This window comes from Xyrauchen texanus, chromosome 4, assembly GCF_025860055.1.
Source record: "Xyrauchen texanus isolate HMW12.3.18 chromosome 4, RBS_HiC_50CHRs, whole genome shotgun sequence".
In the NCBI taxonomy this organism is placed as follows: domain Eukaryota; kingdom Metazoa; phylum Chordata; class Actinopteri; order Cypriniformes; family Catostomidae; genus Xyrauchen; species Xyrauchen texanus.
Window position 1 is genome coordinate 13,796,227 of NC_068279.1, and position 27,390 is coordinate 13,823,616.

A 27,390-nucleotide genomic window follows, 5' to 3' on the forward strand; every position below is an offset into this window, starting at 1 on the left:
ACATCTTTTCATCTCCACAGAATACATACACACGGATTTGCTTGTGCATACATGTATTTTCTAAAATAACATACAAAAACACACAATCTCTCCTCCCACCCTCTGTTTGTTCCTCCTCTCTCTCTCTCTCTCTCTCTCTCTCTCTCTCTCTCTCTCTCTCTGATCGATCCTCTGTTTGGGGTGTACACAGGATTCTCTCTGCTTTCCTCTCAGTCTGCAATCAGCAACGGACACACGCACAGGCGCACACACACAGAGACGCAGCAATGAGCGCAGGCGATGTGGTATGCACAGGATGGCTCATAAAATCCCCTCCGGAGAAGAAGCTAAATAGATTTGTGAGTAAAAATCCTGTCTGTCTATGTGTGTGTTATTTATTCAGCATTAGAAATCAGGTACTGCAGTTATGATGATCCACTTTCAGTTCAGTGCTGGATGTACTCTGTGCTTTCTCTGAGTTCATTGCATCTCTGTGCTGCATGATTTTTGAAAACGCTACAGCTGCATACTCTGTGTGCTCTGTTCTGTATTGCTTATACTTGTGTCATCTGTACTGCTCTTCATCTCTGTGTTTTATGCTATTTAATTGTGCTATGCTTAAGGACCTCTTGCATTTTAATCTCTGTTGTCTATGGACTTTAGCTTTTTGTAACATGATGATGCTTTACTCATTAATGCTCAGCTGTGTTTGTGCAGCATTTATGTGCTATTTTGCATGTGGTTATGCTGTTTTGTATTTCATAGACTTGCCTGTGTCAGATTCAGTGCATATTGTGACAAGGCAATTCACCTGTGCTGGATTGTTTACAAAGCTCCCTCCATGTTTCTCTTTCATGCTGAAAATACATCTCTATTTGTTTTAGAGTCAGAGCATTGTGCTTTGTCATTTAACTGCGGTCTCTTTGTTATTTGTCTGTTGTAGAATGCACAGCAGCACATACCCTTTTCCCTGTGTTGTTATTCTGCATTTGATCTGTCTTCCTCGTTTCTCTGTTAACATGTATTCTCTGGCTGTTGCTGTGTTCTCTTAATTGGTGTTTTCGTTATTCTTGTTTTGTTTTTGGTATTTTTGTTGTGCTGAACTGTGCTCAAACACAGTGTTTTCTCTGTGCTCAGCACTGATGTATAAAATGCTGCTGAGTGTCCAGAGCTGGGCTTCACTAGGCACCGTTTCATCAAATGTGTCAGACAAAATACTACAGTGAACAGTTTGCGTCTTACAGATGTTACAATGAGCAGTTGGCCTGTGCTGTCACCAGTGTTGGCTTTTTGTTTTGTTGTGCTATTGTGATAATGGCCTTGTCTCTGAATCTGGGAGAGAGAAATTACATTAAAACAGGAACAGTTTAAAAATTGAAATAGTATTCCTCCAAACTGTGATATTTTTGTACTGTTTTTAACTGTGCTGTATTATGTGTTAACTAATTAGTCTCTCAATTAATTTGAGGTCATGTGACAACAATCTTTTGAGCTTTCTTTGTGACTAGCTGGTTACATGCAGTATTTTGCTTTTTAATACGTGTAATATAAAATGTAAAATTGCCCTTTCCAAAAGCAAGCGCAAAATAATGTTCAAAAGTTGCTTTATACAACTCTAAATACACACAAATACACTACACAGACATACACTAATAGACACTCTACATTTGTCTCTACATAGAAGTGGAGGTCTTGTTGTTTGGTTGAGAGGAGGAAAGACAGGGAGGACCACCAGTCATAAGACATGTTTTGGAAGTGTTAGTCTGGCACCAGTGTCAGGGAGCCAGGAAGTTAAAAGGGGCCTTGTGTTCAAAAATGGCTTGTATTATTAGAGACCACACAGGCAAAAATGAGTTGAATTATATTAGGAGGTGTACAAAGAACAAGTGGACGTGTGCAAACAAGTGCGTCTGTAGTCTGAGAGCAATGGGTCACTGTCTGTGTTTGCGCTTATATGTGTTTGATAGTAAATAGCTCAAGGGCCTTTTGGGAAATACATGACATGAAATACACGGATTCATTCTCTCTTTCTCTTTCAGAATCAGATTCAAGCAGCTTTTTTGGCATAGTAAAACAGTTTTACATTGTCAAAGCACTGTTAACGTAATGTACAGTACATACAGTCTCTCTTTCTCTCACTCTCTCTCTCTCTCTCTCTCTCTCTCTCTCTCTCTCTCTCTCTCTCTCTCTTGACTCTCTCTTGCTTTTCATCTCTCTGGTTTGTGGCTTCATCTGATAGTAAAATATGAGACAGTGGGGAGGAGTGCAAAAACCAGTGGGTTTTTTCTCTCTTTTGCCTAGAGAGAAAGATAGTCTCTCTCTCTTGTATTCTTCATTTGTTTGTCTATGTATTTTCAGTGAAATGAGGAAGTACTGTGTGGTGTAATATAGTCCCATGATTTAAATAAAAGTGATGGCAAAACAATGTTCTGTTATGGGGAAAACCCACCTATACATGTATTGTTCATACACACAAATAGAACCCATGTGCAGATAATCATATATATAAAATACACATCTTTATTGAAGAAGAACCTTGCAATCTGATTATGCATATTAATAACAAAAAAACATTTAGTTTATATACTCTGGCAGCCAAAAGTTTGGAATAATGTACAGATTTTGCACTTATGGAAGATTTTGCACTTTTATTCACCAAAGTGGCATTCAACTGATCACAATGTATATTCAGGACATTAATAATATGAACATTTACTATTACAATGTGAAAAAAAATTACTTAAACAACTTCAAAGAGTTCTCATCAAAAAATCCTACATGTGCAGCAATGACAGCTTTGCAGATCCTTGGCATTCTAGCTATCAGTTTGTCCAGATACTCAGGTGACATTTCACCCCACGCTTCCTGTAGCACTTGCCATAGATGTGGCATTAGATGTTTAATCAGGCACTTCTCACACACCTTACAGTCTAGCTGATCCCACAAAAGCTCAATGGGGTTAAGATCCATAACACTCTTTTCCAATTATCTGTTGTCCAATGTCTGTTTCTTTGTCCACTCTAACCTTTTCTTTTTGTTTTTTCTGTTTCAAAAGTGTCTTTTTCTTTGCAATTCTTCCCAGAAGGTCTGCACCCTTGAGTCTTCTCTTTAATGTTGAACATGAAACTGTTGTTGAAACTGTCTATTTCTCAAACTAGAGACTCTGATGTACTTATCCTCTTGTTTAGTTGTACATCTGGCCTTCCACATCTCTTTCTGTCCTTGTTAGAGCCAGTTGTACTTTGTCTTTGAAGACTGTAGTGTACACCTTTGTATGAAATCTTCAGTTGTTTGGCAATTTTAAGCATTGTATAGCCTTCATTCATCAAACCAGTGATTGAAAGCTGTTTCTTTTTAAAATTTTGACCTAATATTGACCTATACTTTGTGATCAGTTGAATGTCACTTTGGTGAATTAAAGTACCAATTTCCTTCTGAAACAGCAAAATCTCTACATTATTCCAAACTTTTGGCTGCCAGTGTATACTTTCAGATGTGTTTAGGTGGGTCAGTTTCTATTCTTATGTGTGCACGTGTATTTCTGTGAGTTATTGTGTATTTAAATGTTTGTGTGTGTGGGCAGGTTTAAGTGGTTTACGAGGACTTTTGTTATTAGGTTACAAACTGGTAATTGCAAGGGTATTATGCTATAAATGTGGTTAATGAGGACATTTCTAGTGTCTCCATTATTCAAATCACTTGAAAACATTTGCGTGTATTTTAGGGGTCTGTGTAAATGTGGGTGAGTTTCTATTCTTGTGTGTGTGTGTGTGTGTGTGTGTGTGTGTGTGTGTGTGTGTGTGTGTGTGTGTGTGTGTGTGTGTGTGTGTGTGTGTGTGTGTGTGTGTGTGTGTGTGTATTTTTGTAAGTTATTGTCTGTGTTCAGGCGTCTCTCGCATACATGCACAGACAGTACACTGTATAGAGTAGTAACATTCTATTGTTACCTTAAGGACAATTTTTCCTGATCTAACCCAAATTAGTTTTGTTGATGTAACCTAATGTATTCAGTTTTATTCAGATAAAACCAGTTAATTTAGATGTTTCCACATGAAGCACATTTTTAGGTTGAACTCAATAAGGACAATTCATAATTTACTCACCCTCATGCCATCCCAGGTCTGTATGACATTCTTTTAATTGGTAGAACACAAATAAAGATTGTTAGAAGAATATTTCAGCTCTGTAGGTCCTCGCAGTGCAAGTGCAATGGTGACCACAACTTTGAATCCCAAAAATCACAAAGTCAGCATAAAAGTAATCCATAAGACTCCAGAGGTTGTCAGAAGTGATATGATAGGTATGGGTGAGAAACAGATCAATATGTATGTCCTTTCTTACTCTCTAAATCTCCACTTTCACTTCCACATTCTTCTTCTTTTGCTTTTTGGTGATTGCATTCTTTGTGGATATCACATATACTGGTCGGGACTGGTGGAGATTTATTGGACAAAAATACTTCAGTATTGATCTGTTTCTCACCAGCACCTAGCATATCTCTTCAGAAGACATGGATTAAACCTTTGGAGTCATATGGATTACTTTTATGCTGGATTTATGTGATTTCTAGTGATTCAAACTTCTGGTCACTATTCACTTGCATTGAATGCAAGCAATACTGAGCTGAGATATTTTTCTACAAATCTTAATTTGTGTTCTGTAGAAGAAAGAAATTCATACACATCTGGGATGGCATGAGGGTGAGTAAATGATGAGGGAATTAAAATTTTTGCGTGACCTATCCCTTTAATATTTTTTCAGTATGCAGTACTTACAAACACACAAACACACATAGCCTTCAAACACAAATCCAAAGATCTTATCATAACTGCTTTGCACCAAACATTCTGGAAAAATATAAGTGGATATACACTCTTTGTTTTTTCAGAGAAAACACATTAAACTTTTGCTCAGATTCACACATGCTGTATAGGTAGTCTGTTTTTTAAGTCTGCTTCTCCTTCTGAGAGGAACTAACATGGACCAAACAAACATGCGCAGCCACAGATAACTCTACCTTCACTCTCACGCTTAATTTGCTTCAGAAGCATGAACACAGTTTACCTATGCACAACATGCATATAAACAGAAAAGGTTGATGTTTGCTTGTCTGCAAACTTTGGGCCAGTTTCAGACTTCCCTTCTGTGAAGAGTTCTGGGAAAACATACCTCTAGTTCCTCTCTTTGACCAGAACAGACTCACAACCACATATGTAAGAGGAAGAAAATGTAAATGTTCCAAAAGAAAGAATAGAGAGAGGTTTTTGATTGAGACAGAGGTAAACCGAGGCCATGCCTTGACCCAGTGAGCATGCTCAGAATAACGTGTGGTCACAATGAAAAATTCTGCAGAAAAACCGTTCAGAGTAACGTATGCGATTCACTGAAATTCACATGCAACCTGTCACACATTAGTCTCAGTCATGATGATAGAAATGTTCAAGATAAACAGTTTTTAAGCAGCATCTGCTGGTTTGTGCTCTGTCACTCTGTATTTACGTTGAACCTCATTTTAAACAAGAAAGTGTCTACAAGTTCAGTTAATTGTAAGGATGAGAGTAAAGCAGACCTTGTGACTAATGCTCAACAACAGTTTTTTTACTATGTTGGTTGAAACCTTATTAGTTGAAATATTGCTGAGGGTTCAGAAAAATATGAAACCACTTTTGTCAGCTTTCTTTTTTGCATGCACCAAATATTTCAGACCAGAAAGCTTCTGTTAGCAAGATTTCAGCAAACTGAGCTTTTAAAAAAATATATAATAATAACAACCTTTAAAACACCCAGTTCTACATTTATATTCTCTGTCACTTGCAATATTAATGAACATTTTTGGTCATAGCACAGTAGCCTATATATGAAAAGGTTCAGATATGATATCAGAATAATCCAGGGGTTCTCAGATTTTCATTGGTCAAAAGAATCTGAAAAGAAAACTCCAAATATGACTTGCATAATAATGAAAATAAATCATATTTTTTTTTAAATTATATATAAAAAACTGCTTTAAAAATATTAACTGCATTTCTTTCACCTTCATTTCACTGTTTTTGATGAATAATGAGAAGTGTGTTATTTAAAAAATACAATGAAACTACATGCGCTCTTTCAGTTTTAACAGTTTTGTTAAATAGCAGAACATTGCACTGTAACTTTTTACCACTAGGCCTACACTGTTCTGTTATTTTTTTGTGGTAAAAAAAAAAATAAAACATTTTATTATATACTTTTTAAAATATCCAAAAAGAAGTAAAATAGAATAAATAATATAGGGAAATAAATAAAATAGTGATACTGATTTGCAGGTGCAACGTTTAAGGAATAGTTTGCCCAAAAATATCAATTCTTTCATCGTTACTCACCCTCAAGTCATTCCAAACCAGACATCTTTTTATCCGTGGAACACAATGATGAGGGATGAAAGGACTGTGATTGTGACTGTCATTTAAATGAGTTAAAGTCCACAATATTTAAGTCAAGTCAAGTCAATTTTATTTGTATAGCGCCTTTCACAACACACATAATTTCAAAGCAGTTTTTCAGAATATCAGGCATTAACAGACGATAAAACTATAATTTCTATAATGTCGATGAATCATCGTTGTGTAATTAGATAAAATACAATTGTTAATCGTGTTTAAAAATAAGTAATTAAATAATAATTGTACAGTCAGGTCCATAAATATTGGGACATCGACACAATCCTAATCTTTTTGGCTCTATACACCACCACAATGGATTTGAAATGAAACAAACAAGATGTGCTTTAACTGCAGACTTTCAGCTTTAATTTGAGGGTATTTACATCCAAATCAGGTGAACGGTGTAGGAATTACAACAGTTTGTATATGTCCCTCCCACTTTTTAAGGGACCAAATGTAATGGGACAATTGGCTGCTCAGCTGTTCCATGGCCAGGTGTGTGTTATTCCCTCATTATCCCATTTACAAGGAGCAGATAAAAGGTCCAGAGTTAATTTCAAGTGTGCTATTTGCATTTGGAATCTGTTGCTGTCAACTCTCAATATGAGATCCAAAGAGCTGTCACTATCAGTGAAGCAAGCCATCATTAGGCTGAAAAATCAAAACAAACCCATCAGAGAGATAGCAAAAACATTAGGTGTGGCCAAATCAACTGTTTGGAACATTCTTAAAAAGAAAGAACGCACCGGTGAGCTCAGCATCACCAAAAGACCCGGAAGACCACTGAAAACATCTCGGGTTACATGTGTAACCCTTGTTCCCTGAAAAAAGTGGAACGAGCTTTTGCTAAGCGCTACGGGGAACAATCCTGCATTGTGAACAGCTGTGAATTTGTGTGTAACACGTCAATGAACATTGACCTGAATTTATAGCCTCGGCTGGTGATGATCATTAGATGCACCTATGGCCAGGCTATAAAATAGAGGCGTCACCAGCGTGTCGACAGATACCTTTTTCTGAAGAGCAGTCCTGGGACGTCCCAGTGCGGCAAAAAAGCACAGCATCTCGTTCCGCTTTTTTCAGGGAACAAGGGTTACACGTGTAACCCCAGACTTCCCTTTACAAAAAGCTTCACTATGATGCTGTGCTTTTGCTAAGCGCTACTGGGAACGCAATACCCACGCCGCCGCACTGGGGCTGTCCGGACCCCTACGGTTGTGAAGTGTGCTCACAAAAACGCGAGAGGTCTCAGACATGAGCTTGATGTCGACTCAAGGGCGTAAGAGCCCGGAGTAGCAGAAACATCTAGCCCATAAAGTTCGATGAACGTGTGCGGAAAGGACCAGCCTGCCGCATCACAAACGTGTTCAGGCATGAGCCTGCCATAAAAAAAACTGAAGAGTGTGCGCTGAGAGGACCAGCCTGCCGCGTCACAAACTTGTTCAGGCATGAGTTTGGGATGTCGACTCAAGGACGTAAGAGCCTGGAGTAGCATGAACATCCAAACGATAAAATCTGATGAATGTGTGCAGAGAGGACCAGCCTGTCGCATCACAAACTTGTTCAGACGTGAGCTTGAGATGTCGACTCAAGGACGTAAGAATCCGGAGTAGCAGAAACATCTAACCCATGAAGTTCGATGAACGTGTGCGGAAAGGACCAGCCTGCTGCATCACGAACGTGTTCAGGCATGAGCCTGCCATAAAAAACTGAAGAATGTGCTCGGAGAGGACCAGCCAGCCGCGTCACAAACCCGTTCAGGCATGAGCTTGGGATTTCGACTCAAGGACGTAAGAGCCCGGAGTAGCATGAACATCCAAACTATAAAATCTGATGAATGTGTGCGGAGAGGACCAGCCTGCCGCATCACAAACCTGCTGCAGAGGGACCCCTCTAGCCAAGGCTTTAGAGGCAGCGAACCCTCTGGTGGAGTGAGCCCTGACACCTACTGGCGAAGCTTGACCGCGCGCCTCATAGGCCAGGGCAATAGCATCCCTCACCCAATGTGAATGGGATCTAAGTCCCATGAGGGAGTTTTGGTCCTAACAGGAGGCCTCAGTCACCTATCTCCACGAATGAAGCGAGCAAGTAGAGGGTGTCTCCCCAAAGGCGCCCCGTCCATCAAGGCATGGCAAGCTGAAATGGCGGCCACATAAACCCTGAGAGTAGCGGAGCATATGCCTGTTGACAGTTTTTCCTGCAGAAAGTCCAGAACTGAAACAATTTGGCAGTTAACTGGATCTGCACCATGTAAACTGCACCACTTTTCGAAGACACACCATTTATTGGTGTAGATTCTTCTGGTGGAGGGAGCCCTAGCACTAAGAATGGTCTCGATAACTTCAGGCGACAGCCCTGTGTCCCTCAGTTGGTACCCTTCAGGGGCCAAACATGAAGTTTCCACAATTCAGGCCAGGGATGAAATATCGTCCCCTGTGCCTGAGACAGAAGGTCCCTCCTGTCCGGAATCACCCAAGGCAAGCCGTTGAGGAGAGATATAATTTCTGAAAACCAAATCCTGTTCGGCCAGCGAGGCGCTATCAGTAAGAGGCAAAACCCTTGCTGGCGAACTCTGGCTAAGACTCCCGGGAGCAGAGAAACCGGGGGAAATGCATACAGACACATTCTGGGCCATGTATGCACCATTGCGTCCAGACCCAGGGGGGCTGGGTGACTCAGAGAGAAGTAGAGGGGACATTGCGCAGTCTCTCGAGAGGCGAAGAGGTCCACTTCTGCTCTGTAAAATCTCTCCCAAATTTGTTGTACTACCTCGGGGTGGAGTTTCCACTCGCCCCCTGTATGTTTTGTCTGGACAGAAAATCTGCTCCCACATTTAGGCGTCCAGGGATGTAAATTGCCCTGAGTGACAGGAGCTTGCCCTGGGCCCAAAGGAGAATCCGACGTGCCAGCAAATTCAGGTGGCGAGAACGTAGACCTCCTTGATGGTTCCCAAAAGCTTCCTCGTGGCTTTTCGACTCCTGGAATCTGGAGATAACCGTATTCATGGCGTCTCCGAAGAGACCAGAAGGCGAAACCGGGGCATCAAGTAAGAAAACTCTGTCCCTATCTCGGATGCCTGACAGGTTAAGCCATAAATGCCTCTCCGTACTGACCAAAGCGGACATAGACCGGCCAATGGCACGGGCTGACTGCTTGGTCGCGTGGAGAGACAAATCCGTAGCTTGACGAAGCTCTGAAAAGGCCTCTTCGTCGAGAGTTTTACCCGCACTCAGATCTTTTAGCAGGTAAGCCTGGTACGCCTGTAACACAGCCATGGTGTGCAGCGCAGCACCAGCCTGACCTGCCGCTTGATAAGCCCTCCCCACTAGCATGGAGGTAGTTCTGCATGGCTTAGAGGGGAGAGCAGGTTTTTTCAAAGACGATGCCGAACCCGGCGAGAGATAACCCGCAAGTGTCTCTTCGACCGGCGGCATCCTTGAGTACCCTCGCGCCTCAGCACCCACGATAGTCGAATATAACGACTTTGAGGGCACATGAACGCGCGAGGTATAAGGTTTCCTCCACGAATGAGCAAGCTCATCGTGGAGGTCATCAAAGAAGGGAAGGGACTGATGAGGTGTTCCCTTCCCTTGGCCATCAGACAGAAATCTGTCCTCTAACTTGGAGCGTTTGGGGGTTTCTTGGTCACTTGGCCAGTCTAATTGAAGTCTGGCCACAGCACGAGTAACCACATCGAGTAACTCCTCAGAGGATTTTGCGTCATGCTTTGAGTGCTCGGATGTGGGTAACTCGAAATCTATAGATCCAAGAGAATCGAGGTCCCCCTCCTGAACTGAAGAGGTGCCGGAGCGTGCTTCAAGATCATGAGAAGGACCAACCGGATCTGGGGAGAGAGCGAGCAAAAGGGACGCACCCGTCTCTCGCTCCTCAGCCAGATCCATACGAGAGCCCCACGAATGAAGTGTGGGTGCTGGCTCTCGGAAGTAAGCAAGGCGAGCGCGAAGCATCCCGACCGAAAGAAGGTCACAATGCGCGCACCCGCCCCAACACGAGAGCCGCGTGCTCTTCCCCCAAACAAACAAAGCAAAACTCATGCGTGTCCTTGTCAGTCATGAAACGTAGACAAGGAAACACGCATCGTTTGCTCTGTTTCTCCACCATTCTCTTATATATATATATATATATATATATATATATATATATATATATATATATATATATATATATATATATATAAAATCTCTTTCAGAGCAGAGAGAGAAAGGAAAGAAAGTTCTGCGCACTGCCTAACAATTTCTAACTCCTAACAAAGAGGGAAGAAAGTTTTCTTAGCAGGTTGTGAGACACACAGCACAGTATGCTCTGAATGAAAAATATCTGTCGACACGCTGGTGACGCCTCTATTTTATAGCCTGGCCACAGGTGCATCTAATGATCATCACCAGCCGAGGCTATAAATTCAGGTCAATGTTCATTGACGTGTTACACACAAATTCACAGCTGTTCACAATGCAGGATTGTTCCCCGTAGCACTTAGCAAAAGCGCAGCATCATAGTGAAGCTTTTTGTAAAGGGAACAACTGTGGTGGATGACTGAAGAATTCTTTCCCTGGTGAAGAAAACACCCTTCACAACAGTTCAAGAACACTCTCCAGGAGGTAGGTGTATGTGTGTCAAAGTCAACAATCAAGAGAAGACTTCACCAGAGTGAATACAGAGGGTTCACCACAAGATGTAAACCATTGGTGAGCCTCAAAAACAGGCAGCAGGATGAATTCTGAAGTGTTTCGGACAATACTATCTGCTCATATTCAGCCAAATGCTTCAGAACTCATTGGATGGCACTTCACAGTACAGATGGACAATGACCCGAAGCATACTGCAAAAGCAACCAAAGAGTTTTTTAAGGGAAAGAAGTGGAATGTTATGCAATGGCCAAGTCAATCACCTGACCTGAATCCGATTGAGCATGCATTTCACTTGCTGAAGACAAAACTGAAGGGAAAATGCCCCAAGAACAAGCAGGAACTGAAGACAGTTGCAGTAGAGGCCTGGCAGAGTATCACCAAGGATGAAACCCAGCGTCTGGTGATGTCTATGATCTGCAGAATTTTGCGAATTTTACAAATCAAAGCTTTGTACGTAGTTAACAGAATTGAAAAATTAATACGGAATTTAACAGGTAGCCAATGTAACGATTATAAAATGGGGCTAATATGATCATATTTCTTGGTTTTCGTTAGCACTCTGGCTGCTGCATTTTGAACCAATTGAAGTTTATTTATTGATCTTGCTGGACATCCTCAGTAATGCATTACAATAATCTAGTCTTGAGGTCATGAACGCATGAATTAGTTTTTCGGCATCAGCAACAGAGAGCATGTGCCTTAATTTAGCAATATTTCTTAGGTGGAAGAATGCTGTTATACAAACATTGGTAATTTGATTTTCAAAGGACAGATTGGTATCAAATATAACACTTAAGTTCTTCGCTGTTGAAGATGATGTAACAGTACATCCATTGAGAGTCAAATTATATTGTAGTGGAGTTTTTTGGTCCAATAATTGTACCTCTGTTTTGTCAGAATTGAGTAGAAGGTACTTCATTGATACACTCTGCTAATTCCGAGAATTGTGAAATCTCATCAGGTTTTGAAGAAATATAAAGTTGTGTATTGTCGGCATAGCAGTGGAAACTTATTCCACGATTCCTGATAATATCTCCCAGGGGAAGCATATACATGGAGAAACGCAGAGGCCCTAAAACTGATCCCTGTGGCACTCCATATTTTACTTTTGTTTGGTTTGACAATTCCTCATTTCCATAGACAAAGTGGTAGCGGTCTGCTAAATATGACCTAAACCATGCTAATGCAACTCCACAAATGCCAACATAATTCTCTAGCTTATTCAAGAGAATGTCGTGATCTATCTTGTCGAATGCAGCACTAAGATCTAAAAGCACTAGAAGAGAAATGCAGCCGCGTTCAGATGATAAGAGCAAGTCATTTGTAACTCTGATAAGTGCAGTCTCTGTACTGTGATGAGCCCTAAATCTTGACTGAAATTCTTCGTATATACTATTTCTCTGTAGAAATTAACGTATTTGTGAGGATACTATCGTTTCTAGTATTTTTGACGTAAACGGGAGATTTGAAATCGGTCTATAATTAGCCAGTTCTCCAGGATCAAGTTGTGGCTTCTTAATAATCGGTTCGATAACTGCCATTTGAAAGTTTCTTGGGACATTTCCTAAGCATAGCAAGGAGTTAATAATATTAAGAAGAGGTTCTGAAATTACAGGAAATACCTCTTTTAAGAGCTTAGTTGGTATAGGATCTAACAAACATGTTGTGGCTTTTGATGTTGTAATAAGTTTTGTAACTCTTCATGACCTATGACAGAGAAGGATTGAAGTTGCACTTGAGGAAAAGTATTAGACACTGTTTTCTGAGGTGCTATGACAAATGATTGTATAATTCCAATTTTATTTCTGATTATTTCAATTTTATCTGTAAAGCAATTCATGAAGTCATTGCTGTGCTGCGACATAATATCTGGTTCTGTTGAGGATTTTTTAAGAACCAGGGACGTCTTCCGTGCGTCAGTCCATGTTGTTGATCCTTTCTATGAGTGTGTACACTGGTAACAACCAGGCCCATGTAGAATCAGGAGAATTTTTGCATTTTCTACACTGATTTTGGGAGGAAATTTTGAGTTAATAGATTAACTTAAACATGGTAAAATGTGGTAAAATGGAGCTGAGAGTAATTCACTCTTATTCACTGCTGAAAGCATAATCAAGTTAGCAAAAATATTTAATAAACCTACACTCAAGTGATCAATTTAGTTGTGATCTGCTGGCGAAATTTCTGTGTGAGCCTGGTAATAACTACCAAATTTGATTCTCTTTAGTCACTTGGCTTTGGCTGGACTGAGTAAAAGTTGTTCAAAAGCAAGTTTGCCATTGGAGAGAACTGGAGAGTTACAGGTTGCTCCACTGGGATTGTCATTGATGTAAGAATACTGTACAGTAAGTAATTTTGGATAAAAATCATCTGCTACATTACCAAAGTAAATGGAGAAGTTTTGAGTCTTGCTTAATAAGGCTGACACAACTCAGCACTTGGTCTGGGTCTCTGAGAAAAGGAAGTAAGCTTGGCTTGTGACACCAGAGGGACAGTAAGCCTGCAATCTCTATGGCTTTCTTATCCACAATGCATTTGTTGAGATCAGTTTTTAAATCTGGAAAAATTATCTATAGAGAGGAAGCCAGGGTTCCCCGTCTGTCACTCACTTCGACCTTGTGTCGAAGAAGCGACACTAGTTGTCTCTCTTGAGTGCCGAATATGCCTCTGATCTATGAAAAAAGGCCAATGAGAAGTAGACAGACAGTATATGCATACCCCGCCCCCGGACATACGGATATAAAAGTGGGGAAATATGTCGAGTTCATTCAGAAATTTTGTTGGGAGCCGAAGATCGTGCATGCAGTCAGCTGCGAGTCAAACACCTGTTCCTCTGACGCTTTGCCTGCTGTTGGATCTATGACGCACTTCAGTGGCTTTTCTCCTTCTCTGCAAGGCAGTGCAGTTTGCCCCGGATGCTTCAACAGCGCAAAAAACTTAAAAGAGTTTATTTAAAAGAGTTATTTTCTCTGTAAAAGAGTATTTTCCTCTAAAAGTGCATTAAACCGGCGGCGTTGAACATCCTTTTCAGGACGCGTCTTTATAAAGATGCCTTTCCGTCCCTGTGTAGTTCCTGGATGCGGTAGAGTGCTCTCTGCTTCAGACGGCCACAGGCGTTGTCTCGTGTGTCTGGACTGCGATCACACCAAGGCAGCGTTTGTGGATGGTTCGTGGTCTCACTGCGAGAGCATGACATTGGCAACGTTGCGGTCACGGCTCACTTTCAACAGAAAGCATGCCACTCCAGCCGCCCCCCGCAATGCTCCTTAAGTAACTCCAACTGGGTGGTGGGAAAGAATAGAAAACTGGGTAGGACCCCCTTCCCACGATGCGTGTAAGTGTCCCAGCCGTTTTGGCTCTATGCGAGAAACATAGAGAGAAAAGAGGCCCGGCGAGGCTCGGCCTGTTCCCAGGTTGGCAAGCGTTGCCTTGTTCCCCTGTTTAGGGTAACCAGAGGGATTCTGATGACTTTCATGTGGCATTGGGGAAGGGTATTGCAGTCTGACACAGCTGGTCGCCTTTGCACGTGAAATACCTGCCCGCTCCTGTGTCAGCAGTACACGTACAAGGCTCAGCGCATGGCGTGATTTAAATTGAACCCCTAGTGTCGCTTCTTCGACACAACGTCGAAGTGAGCGACAGACGGGGAACGTCTAGGTTACGTATGTAACCTCCGTTCCCTGATGTAGGGAACGAGACGTTGTGCCCTACCGGCCTTGTCATTGAGCCGAGCCACTGTGGTGGCCGGACCATTTCCGGCTCCTCAGAAAAATCCTGAATGAACTCGATGTATTTCCCCTCTTTAATACCCATATGTCCAGGGGAAGGGTATGCAAATACTGTCTGCCTACTTCTCATTGGCCTTTTTTCATAGATCAGAGGCATATTCGGTGCTCAAGAGGGACCCCTAGAGTTGCTTTTTCGACACCATGTCTCGTTCCCTCCATCAGGGAACGTAAGTTACATAAGTAACCTAGACGTTTTCTTCATGATTCGAGTAGGACAGTGTGACCTTTTATTAAATATTGCTCTAAGAATACAATGTTGTTTTATAGCTTTTACATGAAAAAACATACAGAAACAATCAGAACTTTATCAGTCTTCTGAAACCTTAATGACACTTTGCTGTCTATTAAAAAGATTAATTCGATGCTTGAGGCTTCTTTGAGACATATTTATCATCGGGTATAACGGATGACTGCATTGGTGAAATCAGGGTCACAGCTACAGAGAAAAAACAGCAAACAATTCAACAAAGAAACTTCAGCTTGAAACAAGAGAGAAGTGAAGCTCTGAATCTCAATCATAAACTGCGTTTGAAGGTGTTGTAAAATGTTTTAGTTAACCAACCAAATGTTAACCAAACAATTTGCTCCATGTCGTAACATCTAAATGTACTTGTTATTTTTAAGTTGGGTTAAGCCGAGTCAACTCAGAACATTAGATTACACCAGCATTATACATTTTAAGGTTCAGATTAGGTAGAAATAGCTTGGCATTACTTGGCAAATGCAAACACCTACAGCCACGAAAATGAACTATGTTACATGGTTTTTATTGCCATTGTTTTATGAAAGCTATAAGCCACTCAAGGTTGTATGTTAGTATAACAAGCTGCGCTTTGGTTCTAGAATATTCAGGAATGAATATCGCAAACTATCTTCCTTTACTGTAGTTACATATTCTAGTAAATGTGAATTATTGGAAAACCTAAATGACAGCAGGTGTTTAAGGATAATCAGGTGTTTGGTCTATCTGATGGTTAGGTGGCTTTCCTCCTCTTGTTTATCTCACTTGCACTGCATCATAAATCATGTACAAGAATGTGATACTTTTATCCAAAAAGAAAAAGAGAAGTAAAGAAGGAGAGGGAAACTATGAGTAAACCTGGGACTGGATGGAAACTGCTCTCTCTCCCTCTTTATCTCTTTACTGCCTTACTCTTTGCTAAGAAAAGCATTTCTTTGGTTTTGGAAATAAGTGAAAATGGAGTTTCACATGCTCTTAGGAGAATTCTTTAAAATATTTTTTTATAAATTTGTCCAGAACCTGAGGCAGGCACAGCTTGTACAGTGCTGGGAAAATAACCTACTTAAAATAATACATAATATAAAGTAATTGAATAATGACCTATAATATAATATAATAATGACCTATAATATAATAGAAGGCATTAATTAACTTCATAAGCAAATAATAACCCAATTAGCCCATGATGACATAATAACCTAATAACCTCTTAAAATTCTAACAGCATAGAACAAGTTTATCTGTGAGTCAATCCATTTCAGACAGAGTTTATCCATAATATCTATGCTTTTTCTGTTTGTTATATTATCAGTGTTCACTTTCCTTAGAAAACAGTTACAGTAGCTTTAAAGCAGTTAGGTTATATTGTCAATATATATACCATAAGCTGTTTTCTTACAAAAGATAAAGTCTCAAAATATGCAGAAAAACCTTAATAAACAAATTATTTACAAAATAGGTACTGAAATATGATGATGAAATGTGATACATCATAGCAAAGCACAAGTTTTCAGCTTTCCAACGACACCTGGATTGAGTTTCTAGTCAACTCATCAGTTCAGATATTTGACATTTGACTCTGAGCTGCATTAGAGCGCCACCTACATTTCAGAGCTGTATAATGTGCCGGAAGGTGATTGAGGAAAATAATATTTTTCTAGTATACTTGCTGTCATCTAATGCAGGGTTTCTAATGCTTTTGCCCACTGCGACCCACTTTCATCCTTGACCCACAAAGTGGGGGTGGTGAAATAGATTAATAGGTACTTAATTAATCTAGTTATGTGTTACGATGACTCTGACGAACTGGGGTTAAGATCCATGTGCGGTTTATTAAACAACAGCAGAATCAGAATACATACAGGCATGGGTCGAAATACAGAGAATAACAACAACAATGTAGACAGAGCAGTAATCGTGGTCATAACTGGCAGGCAGGATAGACAACTTCAGTATCCAGATAAACAAGGCAGGGTCAGAAGACAGGCATCAATCGTGGGAGAAATGCTCAGAAATGTAGCCGTAGCAAAACAAGGCTTAAATAGTCCATGAAATGGGGAACAGGTGTGTGTCTAGTTAGTCAAGGTATTCAGGTTCTGGGATTTGTAGTCCAATTGCTAATACCCAGGCGAGAGAGACCTCCAGTGGCAGACGAGAGGATTTTCAGAGGTGGCATTCGTAACATTATGTTTTTTGCTTATGATAAATCAGCCTGATATCTAAAGCCCAATATTTGAAGCTTTGGTGCTACCAGCTGAAGTTTTCATAAAGTCCCTTACCACACCTTCCAAAGTTTTAGCACATTTTAGTGCGATGTGAGGACTTTTCAGACGGTCCCTTACCCACCACCGTAGGCACAATTTCCAGTGAATATCAATGTTCAGTTAATGATCTTGAATGACGGTGACACCATCAGACCAACTTAAATACGGGAAAAATCTGGACGCATCATTTCATCTTTAAAGAAGGGATGATCCCATATTTTGCGGGAGGGATTGCAACCCTACTTGGGACTGCTGCTCTGAAATTATGATGTTCAGAGATTGTATTGCATTCAGACTAGCACAGTAATGCATGGAGCTAGCGCATGCAACGCTACCTAAAGAGACCTTGTCCAAAAAGAACAATTCGTAGCATTGATGGATTATTGTAATTGGACAGATAATGATTTATGTCAAAGAAATGCAGCCTCTTACTGTAATTTACATAAACCTGGAGATATTAAAACGATTTCACAATAGAGGTCACCGTTACCCCAAACATTGCAAATGTACAGTTCTATCCTTTTAATTGGTCATTTGTACTCATGACAGAAAAGATGTCACAACCCAGCAGACAATGATCCTCAACCCAATTTTGGGTCGTGACCCAGTGGTTGAGAAACCCTAATCTAGTGGTGTGAAATAAGATTTTTTTTAGATAAAGCAAACAGAACCAGAATTACATGCTTATAAAGTTAGAATTTAAAATGTAAAATAATTGATATATATATTAAAAGGAACTTTGGTTAAAATAACATTATTTTTTATAAATTTAATTTATAATTAATTACAAACCTGAACTGAAACTTATACAGGTTATTGTGCAAAACTGTAGTTTGACCCTAAATTGATATATGTAGATGATGAGAGAGAGAGCACTCTTTTTAGACACAAAAACATAGTTGTCTCTAGTTTGAAAACAAGACTAGACCTAAAGATCAAAGAAGAGATTTTAACTTCAATGCTAATCATTGTGAGTGTGTGTACCTGCCCAGTGCCACAAAGCTAATCTAATTCTGTTTCCCTATCAATCTATCTCTGTCTCTCAGTTATGGCGGAAGCGATGGTTTGTTCTCCGGAGGGGTCGGATGAGCGGAAATCCTGATGTTTTGGAATATTACCGCAGCAAGAATTCCCGTAAACCAATCAGAACTATTGACCTTCAGGAGTGTGAGGTCACCATTGAGGCAGAGGTGCAGCTCACAAAACGTCAGTACCAGCATCAGCACCTGTTTGTGGTGAAGACCACCAAACGCACCTTTTACCTGCTGGCCAAAACGGCAGAGGAGATGAACATCTGGGTTCAGAGTATTGGACAGATTTGTACGTTTGGAGGACTGAATAGACATGCAGGTGAGAAGTTCCTGAATGAAGCTGTTAGATACAGTATTTTTAACAGTATATCATATATTATTACATTCATTTACTGGACAGATGCTGTCCAATTACTGGGACTAACATGGTGTTGTCAGAGCCCTGTTATAGTAAATTGGTTCTTAAATGGTGGGTTGTGACCCAAAAATGGGTTATAGTTGTCTGTTCAGATAGGTTCGCATCACACAAGGGAAAAAACAATGTTACATTAAATATAAATAATAAAATGCAACTAACCATGTAATCATGCATAGTTAAGATAGCAAAATTAATATGCTCATCAACTTTTAAAAGGCTTGAGAAAACACTTCCAGTATCTTGTTGTTGATACCAAAGGCTGTATGTCCGGTGTAATTCTGCTATATTTCACAGCAAATTAAATTGTAATTTGGTAGAAACTAGCCTAATTTAAAGTCTGCTTTCTGAAGCAGACCCAGTTTAGAACCACTATCCTAGTGGTTTGTGTACATTCTATGACACGTTGAGACATGCTGCTCATGCAGATGGTTTAAATTTGGGGCCAAATCCACACAAATCCGACTTTCGAAAACACTCCATAACCACAAACTTTGGAAACCGATGGCGTTAAGAAACTGAAAACAGAGGTTTCAAACTTAAACGGATTTGTGTGTCAGGTTGTGCCATTTCTCGATTCCATTACCTCCTTTTTTCTCCATTATTTCCAGTCCAATAAATGTGACAAAAATGACCAAAATGTTTTATTAAAATGATTAAAAAAGATGGTTTGAAAATATAAACACATGAACATCTGCTCATTAATCTAGTTATAGTAATATACAAGTACATCTGAGACCAGAACAATTTTCCCATCCCAGTAATTTTACTTTGCCTAGTTTTTGCTGACAAATAAGTATAAAAGACTTATTAAAAATGCTTTTTTAATAAGACTTTAAAACAAGTGTAGGCTAACAGAATATTCTCTATATTAAGGTAGATAGCCCAATACAAAATTAAGCTTAGTGTCAAACTGAAGACTAACTGATAACCCATAGGTTCAATTAAACTTAATGTGACTTTTTTGGTTATTGAGTCCTTGTCATTATTTCATATAATTACTATTATTACTTATTATATTTATATTTCACCTGTCCAGGGTGTCCCCCGCCTTTCGCCCAATGTTAGCTGGGATAGGCTCCAGCCCCCCGCGACCCTGTACACAGGATAAGCGGTTGACGATGGATGGATGGATGGATGGATATTTATATTTCATTTTTACATAATATTTAATACATTATATTGTGGTATTTTAATATTGTATAAAGAATTATTCAATTTATAAATTCCTTCCCTGGCTTTTCATTTAGCTGTAGTTTATTTTTCACTTATTGCTGCTTGAACTTAAATGAGGGGAATACACACACTCTCATTTAGGGCAATAGTTGAAAGGAAAGTGGAGAAAGAGCACTTGTTGACAACCAAGTGCCTGGGAGCCTTACTGTTTCTAAAAAAAAATTTTGAGCAACTCTTTAACCTTACAACGCCGCTTGCATCATATTTCATACATGACATTCTAGAGCCTCTACATCATCAACATGATTAAAACAGCTGAAAAACAATGCTGTGTACAATATATTTAATGACTCCTGGTGAAAGTTTTCATGCTCTTCTGGAAGTAGAAGACCTAATAATGTATTTTCCAAAATGGCAACCTTTACATTTTGATGCACTCATCTATTTGATGTGAAATCTTTGCTGATTTTGATCAAGTAAAATTAACAATAACGATTATATTTTTACTGATAATTCAAAATTAGTATTTACTGAATTGAAGGAACATGTGCTCCCTTAAAATTGCATTATTTTATAGACAAATTGTGTTGAAAATGTGTGTATCATATATGATACAACAGGCTTTTGAGGTATATCTCTCAATCATCATTCAATTCCATTCATGTCCACCACAATAAAACACTTTTAAAAAAACTGACATATAATTTTTAAAGATAAATTTGAAGTGTGATTTATTTTACATATCCAGTTTGCACTGTCATTATTTAGATATTTAGATTTAGATTATTTAGATTGTTTTTACACGTCTCATGTGATCTTACTAAAAAAGGTTTTACAATTGAACTTTTTTTCAAACATTAATATAGTGTGTGGTGTATAAAAACATCATAAATGTTTACACAAAATCATATTGCATTTGAGGTGCTGAATTGTAATGTCATGCATTTCTATAGTATAGAGCAAGGAGAGGAAGTCATGGCTAAACTCCGAAACATTTGGCATCTCTGAAAAGCCCAGGATGTCCTCTTAAGATACACAAACTATATACTATTCATACTATTCATAACTGCATGTTTGCCCTACATTACAAAAAATAACTTGGCCTATGTGGTTAGGAAAAAGAAGATTTTGATATTTTATTTTGTGTGGTACAAAAGTACCAATTCAACTAGATACGTAAAGTTTGTCGAGACAAAAAGGATTTTGTTTTGACAAAACCTTGTCTTAAAGTTTTAAATTGTTTTAAATAGGGTATAAATAGAATATGGAGATGATCACTTCTGAACGGAATGCTGATGAGTTAGAAAAGATATGGCAGCTCAAGCCAGAGCTACTTGAACTCTGCCTAATTTCACCAAATCCATGCATAAGAGCTAATTTTATTAAATTCTTCAATCTTTAAAGTGTTTGATGATGTTAACATTTTTCATAATGAATTATTGGCCCTTTAAATATATGCACGTTTACACCGCTACAGAACCCCCAGCACCCCTGCTTCCTGTGGCTATGTAAAAGAGACTTAAATAAATTAAAATGGATGCATGGATCTCAGCTTTAAAAGATAATTCAATCTAAATGAAAACTGGCCCCGGGGCCCTTGCTAGTCATAATCCACCCCGACAGGTGCTACTAATATTTAGGAGTTATTTAATAAAGATGTTTGAATTACACCACATCTTGTGCATATATTGTGCATATATTCATTATTACTGAAATGCCTATGAATGGCAGAGACTGAGAAGCTGCCACCTTAAACAACATTAAGGACCGTTACACAGCTTGCGCTGTTTTTTCTTTGCCTTGTTGCTTGTGAAACGCCACATTAATGGTAAAGTACACAAACTTTTCATATTCGCCAAACCTATCCCACTGCATCGTTCTTAACTGCTGAATCAAATTTGTTGTTTTACAACACTATGCCAGTATTCTCCACACTCCGTGAAGCCATGATAGTACTGCTGGATTCTTAAAGGAGCCGTGAATATTTTGCGACATGAACGAATGGTTTATGCAATAGGCCAAATTACCGATCACCAATTGAGTCATAGGACATGAATATCGGCTAATACGATCAGTGACTGGTTGATCGGAGCATGCCTAGTTAATATATGTGTTCCTGACACAGTGAGTTATGGTGCCTAGTGTGTCACAATTATGATACATCCCCCTTTTTCTCACCACTATTTATCTAATAAAACAACCAAAACCCCCCTAAAATTTTAAATGCTAGTTTAAAAGACAAAATTTAATTTATTTCACGTTCTCCCTCTGCAGTAACCATGGCATGAATAAAAATACATAATGTGTATCAGCATGGGCTTATGAGAAAGAAAAGTGCTACAGATAAGCTATAACAGAAAAAACACTTGAACGGAAAATGATGCCTAAAAAGAACCCATAATCTTCCCTTTCACTGCACCAGATATCTCAAATAACCTAAAAATTCTAATTACTCTAACTGCAGTTTTAGAATGAATAAACTCAGACAGGGAAATAATCAACCACAGGATGTTTCTCAAGAGAGAGATGCAGAGACTGAGAGATGCAGACAGAATCTGAGAGAGAGAAAGAGACGCTGTAATTTAGGCGAGGTCTTATTTTTATATTCTGTTCCATTCCTCCATCTCTGTTCCTCTCATTCCAGTAGTCTGCAGAGCAACAGCTGCGTCACAGAGCGTTCAGACAGACATTCAGTACGCACGCACACACATGTCAGTCATGCCGAAGACAGCCTTTAAGCAGGCAGCACTTAGCATCCCATATCTTTGAATGGGGCAGCACAGTGTAAATGCCCTCAGAGATGGATTCAAGATGGATATATATCCAATCACTCAAACCACCTCCAGAGGTTTGAAACATATTCCAGACAAAACTAAGTCAAGTGTAAATGCATCTGACTGTTCAAGCCACATATGCATGCCTTACTCTGCCCAAACAGGGGTTGTAACATGTAGGGGCTAGACAGAATGACCCAGGAGCAGAGGTGATAGTTCCAACATATTTATTAACAAAGTCAGTAATGCGCCACCATGCAGGGAAGAGAGTAGTGTGTTCGTCAGTGGAGTGTGTGCATTGTGGAAGTCTTGCCAGAATCCACAGTAGAAGCTAGGCTATGAGAGAGATGTCCAGCGGACAAAGTGAGCAACAGCAGAAGTGTAGATCCCTGGCACGTGGGCATAGACTGGAATTCCTTTGTAGATTACCAGGCTGAACTCAGCGAAGACTGGAAGGCAAACCACAATACGAACAATGCGGGCAACGCGGGCAACTAACAGAGTGACAAGACAGGATCAGCTAAACAAGGAGAGCGAGGTTAGTACTCAACCTAGTATAACAATTTGGCAAAGAAACAGAGAAACACGAGGGCATATGTAGGGAGTGAAATCAGGCTGGAACAGGTGTTGCTCAAAAAGCTAATTAGAGGCATGATCGGCACCACCCTGAGAACAATGAACGTTCCCATGGAAACACCGATCATGCCAGTTGAGCGCGCCTGCGAAACATAAGGGAGATAAAATAACAAAACAAATCTGCTGGCTTACCAGAACTGTGACCGTGGTAAATCAGCATAGGGAAAATGCAAAATATAACAGCTGTTACTAAGTATTTGCATTGCGCTCGTTTGGCACAATGCAAAATTAAAAATTAAGAAACTGATGCACGTTGTAGGAGAGACAGAACCTTTTCTTCATTTATTTGATGCAGGTCTCTGACAAAAATGAAACTAAACTCTGGCGCAGCTGACGCACTTGGTGCATCTTACTTGCAACAAGCCCCAAGGGGAAAAATAAAATACACCACACACACATGCACAGACACAAGTGCACAGCTCTTTTGGTTTGGAATCACAGTCACTTGGAATCAAATAATAAAATAAAATTCCCTACTCAGCATTAGCATAATCACATAAGTGAACTAGTTTTATTTTCATACAGCACGGGAATTGCCATTTGGCGGAGACACATTGATGTGGCCAAGTGTAAAAAAAAGTAGATATAAGGTAGAATGACATTCACTTTCATTGTGTGGAAAATATGCAAAGAAAGTGAATGGTGACTGAGGCTGTTAGTCCTTAACATTCTGCCTAAAATAAGTCATATGAGATAAATGATGACAGAATTTTCATTTTTGGGTAAACTATCTTTTTTACACTACTATTGTGATGTACCAAACAGAGAGAGAGAAACCACAAGTTCCGCATTACTTGGCAAGATAACAGAAAGATGAGTGATACAGTGGCAGGGAGGGTTTCAGACACACATGGCTTGTGTAATACAAAATACATTAGACGGTTGCATGCCACTAAGCTGGGAAAGGCAGATTGTGAAAGACAAAGCATGTATGTACAGAACAGCATGCTTGCCCATGCTCTCCTCCTCCATGTGCTGCTTTGTAGTACCGGATATCTGTATATAATCTGTATTATGTAATTAGATTTTCTGTAACTGGATTATTATATTGCATTCTGTAATGTGCATAATCAGAATACTGTAACTTTTTCAGATTGATCTCACAGTGAAATCGGAAACAGTAGGTTGACTTTTCTTTAGCTTAAATCAGTCTCCTGAAATTCGGAAAAACTAAAGCGGCCAAAACGGTAAGTGTGATTTGGCATACATGCACGTTTGAGCTCCATTTTTCAAGTATAAACTCCACGGAGGGGTGCAAGTTTTGAAGTGAGTTGTTTTTAGCTGTACAATCTGTAATATATTGAAGATGAATGCATGTTTTAACCCAAATCCCAGACCTAAACCTAATCTTTTGGAATTTGAAATGTTAGGGGAATCAGGGCTCCGAATTGGGCAGCTCACGATTTTACTTCTGGTTTCAACACCGTATCCAAACCCAGGTCTCCAACACTGCTGACGTGACATGCATCCGTTAGACGATACAAACATGTCTGATAGGAGATGCCACTTGTCAGTAAGTGTGCATATTGTAGATGTTCCTGGGGTACCAGAAGTATCACAATCAACATGCCAACCTCTCGTGTGATCATGTTGGCTTTTTTAAGGGTTACTATGGTGATGGGGCCATGGCCAAGCAACATCTGTGGAGAATGAGGCCGGGAGAGGAAGAGCGGTAAGGATTGACACCTGTGTGGAATTATCGCTAACAGCTGTTTTTTGTTGCTGTGAGAGCTGGAGAGGGATAAAAGGGCAGTCTAGACCGCCAGAGGGGAGACACATGCAGCCATGTTGATCTGTGTGTTCAATTGTTGTGCTGAAAAGCAAACTGTTTTGTGTTACACTGAAAAGTGTGAAAATAAAGACTTACGTTGTACATTTTACCTGGTCCTTGCTTCCTCCTTCACTGAGAGAGCTAGTGATCTTTCACACATAGCAACCTTAGATAGCAGTTGTACTGTTGCTGTACATACTAATAAAGATTTCTCACTGCAGTTGAATGTAAGAAGGCATTCACCAAACGTTGCACGTTTAAATTCATAATTTTCCTAAAAATTCTACAAACAATATCCCATAATGACAACGTGAAAGAAGTTTGTTGGAAATCTTTGCAAATTTACTAAGAATAAAAAATTAAAAAAATCACATGTGTATTCACAGCCTTTGTCATGACACTCAAAATTGAGCTCAGGAGCATCCTGTTTCCACTGATCATCCTTGAGATGTATCTACAACTTGATTGGAGTCCACCTGTGGTAAATTCAGTTGATTGGACATTATTTGGAAAGGCACACACCTGTCTTTATAAGGTCCCACAGTTAACAGTGCATGCCAGAGCCCAAACCAAGCCATGAAGTCCAAGGAATTGTCTGTAGACCTCCGAGGATTGTATCAAGGGACAGATCTGGGGAAGGGTACAGAAACATTTCTGCATCATTGAAGGTCCCAATGAGCACAGTGGCCTCCATCATCCGTAAATGGAAGAAGTTTGGAACCACCAGGACTCTTCCTATAGCTGGCCACCCGGCCAAGCTGAGCAATCTGGGGAGAAGGGCCTTAGTCAGGGAGGTGACCAAGAACACGATAGTCACTCTGACAGAGCTCCAGCGTTTCTCTGTGGAGGGAGGAGAACCTTCCAGAAGAACAACAATCTCTACAGCACTTCACCTATCAGGCCTGTATGGTAGAGTGGCCAGACAGAAGCCACTCCTCAGTAAAAGGCTCATGACAGCCCACCTGGAGTTTGCCAAAAGGCACCTGAAGGACTCTCAGACCATGAGAAACAAAATTATCTGGTCTGATGAAACAAAGATTGAACTCTTTGGCCTGAATGGCAAGCATCATGTCTGGAGGACCCCAGGCACCGCTCATCACCTGGCCAATACCATCCCTACAGTGAAGCATGGTGGTGGCTGCATCATGCTGTGGGGATTTTTTTCAGTGGTAGGAACTGGGAGACTAGTCAGGATCGAGGGAAAGATGAATGCAGTAATGTAAAGAGACATCCTTGATGAAAACCTGTTCCAGAGCACTCTGGACCTCAGACTGGGGCGAAGGTTCAACTTCCAACAGGACAACGACCCTAAGCACACAGCCAAGATATCAAAGGAGTGGCTATGGGACAACTCTGTGAACGTCCTTGAGTGGTCCAGCCAGAGCCCATATTGAACCCAATTGAACATCTCTGGAGAGATCTGAAAATGGCTGTGCACCGACCCTCCCCATCCAACCTGATGGAGCTTGAGAGGTCCTACAAAGAAGAATGGGAGAAACTGCCCAAAAATAGGTGTGTCAAGCTTGTAGCATCATACTCAAAAAGACTTGAGGCTGTAATTGGTGCCAAAGGTGCTTCAACAAAGTATTGAGCAAAGGATGTGAATACTTATGTACATGTGATTTTTTTCAGTTTTTATTTTGAATACATTTGCAAATATTTCAAACAAACTTCTTTCACATTGTCATTATGGTGTATTGTTTGTAGAATTTTGAGGAAAATTATGATTTTAATCAATTTTGGAATAAGGCTGTAACATAACAAAATGTGGAAAAAGTGAAGCGCTGTGAATACTTTCCAGATGCACTGTTATGGGATATATGTTTGAGTACAATCCTTATCTATGTTTTCGTAAATATTTCAGTCCAAAAATGAATACAACCCAAGGCGTAATATCTCTCATATGAAAACCCTCAGCCAGGAAACAGTTTTCACCAGTTAGACCAGCACTAATCTGCATAAACCATCTTAAAATGTGTGCTGGTCTAAGCTGATCCTTGCAGCAGAGCAAAGAAGCTAATTTGGCTGAGCCCACACGATTCTTCTTAGATTAGCCTACTTGATACAGCTTACTTAAAAGTTGGTTATCTACTGCTGTTTACACACAACATTACCTCCACATTACACACAAGCCTTTCAAGCACCAGCAGGTCGGAGTCTGATATCATAATTATAGCCATGAGTCAACAAACTGAGGCAACCTCAGTTTATTGGCAACTTAAATTATTTTGAATATGTATAGCA

General features: G+C 39.9%; 1 protein-coding gene across 2 annotated transcripts in view; it reads left to right on the forward strand.

The window, feature by feature from the left end:
- Nucleotides 1–154: 154 nt before the first annotated feature.
- Nucleotides 155–27,390, forward strand: part of LOC127634766 (GRB2-associated-binding protein 3-like) — a 44,042-nt gene continuing 16,806 nt past the window's right edge. The window contains exons 1-3 of one of the 2 annotated variants that reach the window (XM_052114453.1): nucleotides 226–338; nucleotides 13,278–13,395; nucleotides 18,390–18,693. In XM_052114453.1, coding sequence (XP_051970413.1) covers nucleotides 18,429–18,693 — 265 coding nt within the window. In that variant the 5' untranslated portion in view covers nucleotides 226–338; nucleotides 13,278–13,395; nucleotides 18,390–18,428. Of the gene's footprint in view, nucleotides 339–13,277; nucleotides 13,396–18,389; nucleotides 18,694–27,390 lie in introns of both variants that reach the window. The other variant, XM_052114445.1, reaches the window with a different exon arrangement.